This window comes from Triticum dicoccoides, chromosome 5A (assembly GCF_002162155.2).
Source record: "Triticum dicoccoides isolate Atlit2015 ecotype Zavitan chromosome 5A, WEW_v2.0, whole genome shotgun sequence".
Taxonomy (NCBI): domain Eukaryota; kingdom Viridiplantae; phylum Streptophyta; class Magnoliopsida; order Poales; family Poaceae; genus Triticum; species Triticum dicoccoides.
The window spans coordinates 386,275,298-386,277,646 of NC_041388.1; the positions used below are offsets into that span (position 1 = coordinate 386,275,298).

Here is a 2,349-nt window from a genome sequence, read left to right on the forward strand (position 1 = left end):
TCACGGAGAACAGTTTTTGCCCCAAGGTACGATGTTGCTTCCAAAGATGCGCTACACAATTCATCCACCACCAAAGGCCGCCCCAAGTATGGCTTGGCTTGGGCCTTACGTACACCCTATCCATTGCTCAGATTTGGGACATGGACACCTCGCGCACCTCGGCTTCAACATCATGCCTTCGGTTGTGCACCCCGGTCTTTGGAAAATTTAGGATTCAAGGAATGGCGAGTCTAACTATTAGAAACATCATTTCCAACTTACTGTCTAGACTATTAGCTACAAGGAACCTGATTAGAGGTCGTCACTATGTCTTGGCGGCAATACCTCTCCTTGCCCGCTAGCACATCTACGTATCACTTGTCAACTTGTTGATACTTTCGGCAATATATTCAAGCGAGGATCCATCCATCCTCCTCCTCCATCCCCGGTGATTGTTCAAAAAAGACATGGTCACAAGACCCCAAGGAAACCAGCTCCTGTAAAGTCAAATTCTCATAGTGATGGCCAAGGTGGCATTAGAGTTGCACGAGCTAAATGATGCCAACTGAAGTTAATATCAACAATACCGCCCAACCGTTACACAGATATACGTAGTCAATATCTGCATAATTACTTCCTTCCCTGAAGTAGCTTTGTGCATTTTAAGACGATTCACCGATCACCGCTTGCACTTTGCGCAATAATGGTTGCTCCTCGCCATCGTAGAGCCGCACAGGTAGCAGAAGCAGTGCCCGCACCTGCAAATCAAATCAGAGGAAACAATAATTAGTTTGCACTTTGGCGCACATAAAAATTGACTGTTGGTGTGCAGGAGCGAAGGAGATTCAGTGATGAAGCTGCAGCTACCTGCAGGCGATGAAGGTGCAGCCGTCCACCCTCTCGACGTAGATCTTGCACTTGGGGCACCGCTGCCACTTGCTCTGCTGCGCCACCTTCCTCAGCAGCAGGTCCTCCCGCCCGCGCTCGTCGTCCCCGAGCCGCTGGAACTCGGCGCACTCCACCCCCTCGTGCCACGGCACCTTGCACTTCGCGCAGAACACCCGCTTGCAATGGGGGCACTCCACCTTGGCCGCCGCGTCGCCGTCGCCGTCCCCGGGGTCGTCGTCCACCAGCAGCGCCGAGCAGTCCTTGAAGGGGCAGTAGAACTTGAGCTCGCCGAGCGCCATGTCGCAGAGCGCGGCGCCCCACCTGTGGAACAGCGGCGCCGGGATCACGCGCCGGCACTCCTCCGGGTGCAGCACGCCGTTCTTGCAGCCCGGGTCAGGGCAGCCGATGGCCAGCAGGTTCTCCTCGACCCTCGCGGCGATGTACTGCCGCACGCAGCCGGCGCAGAACGCGTGCCGGCACCCGGGGATGCGGAACCGCTCGACGCCGGGGACCGTCTCCATGCAGATCGTGCAGTCGAATTTCTTGGCGCTGTTGGAGCATTCGCCTTTCTCGAACAGCTTCCTCTTGCCGCTGGCGATGTCTTTGAGGAAGATCAAGCTGCAGCCATCATCGTCGTCTAGATCGATCACTTGAGGGGGGCTGTCGTCGTCCAAGTCGATGACTTGGCGCGTCTCTGGTTTCGACGGAGATCTGCTGGGATCAACAGGAAACAGGGGCAGCTCCGACCGTAGTTTGCGCCTCCCCTTGCGGTCAGGAATGGACCCTTCGGGGGTCCCGGCGACGGCGGTTCCGGAGGAGGAGGGGGCGGTGGCCTGGTCGCGAGAGGGGTCGAGGGAGAGGAGGATGGCCTGCTGGATCTGCATCTCCTCGCGGCTGCTGGAGGAGCCAAGGACTGTCACTTCGTCGTCCTCGTCGGACGAGATGTCGATGGGGCAGAAGGGATTGTCGGCCTTCGCGGCGGCGGCGGCGGAGGCGGAGGCGGAGGACGCCATGGCCGGCGACGGGTGGTGTCCAGCCAGAGGCGGCGCTGCTCTGCTTCCCATCCGTCGTTGGTTGTGGGCTGGGGCAGTTTCAAATTGGAGGAGATTGCGGGACGCGTGGACGGGTGCGATCTACTGATGCGAGAGAGAGAGGGGTGGGGGCTGGATTTTTGTTGGATGTGGTGAATCGGAATTAGGGCTCGCAAAAAACTCAAACGTCGCTCTCGCTCGCTCATCGGCTCGTAAAAGTAACGAGCCAAACACTCTCAGTTTCTCTTCTTGTATAACAAACTAAAAAAAAGTTATTCTTGTAACGATGCTCCTTTTTATTTATATTTATAGAAAAATAATAATGGTAAATGATTCTAACCGAGCACTGCCTAAGCCCCCTTGCTCATGCGCCACATGTCTAGTGAACCCCATGCAGCCTCTCCTCGTCTCGTTCTTATGGTTGCGTGACACCACCCGTCGTTCTGCCCTC

General features: G+C 56.3%; 1 protein-coding gene across 1 annotated transcript; it reads right to left on the reverse strand.

The window, feature by feature from the left end:
- Positions 1 to 476: 476 nt before the first annotated feature.
- LOC119297394 (probable E3 ubiquitin-protein ligase RNF144A-B) lies at positions 477 to 1,953 on the reverse strand. The gene is made up of 2 exons (XM_037575198.1): positions 847 to 1,953; positions 477 to 737 (listed from the first exon to the last, which is right to left on the reverse strand). The coding sequence occupies exons 1-2, from the start codon at positions 1,929 to 1,931 to the stop codon at positions 659 to 661; spliced, it is 1,164 nt and encodes a 387-aa protein (XP_037431095.1). The 5' UTR covers positions 1,932 to 1,953; the 3' UTR covers positions 477 to 658.
- Positions 1,954 to 2,349: the final 396 nt, after the last annotated feature.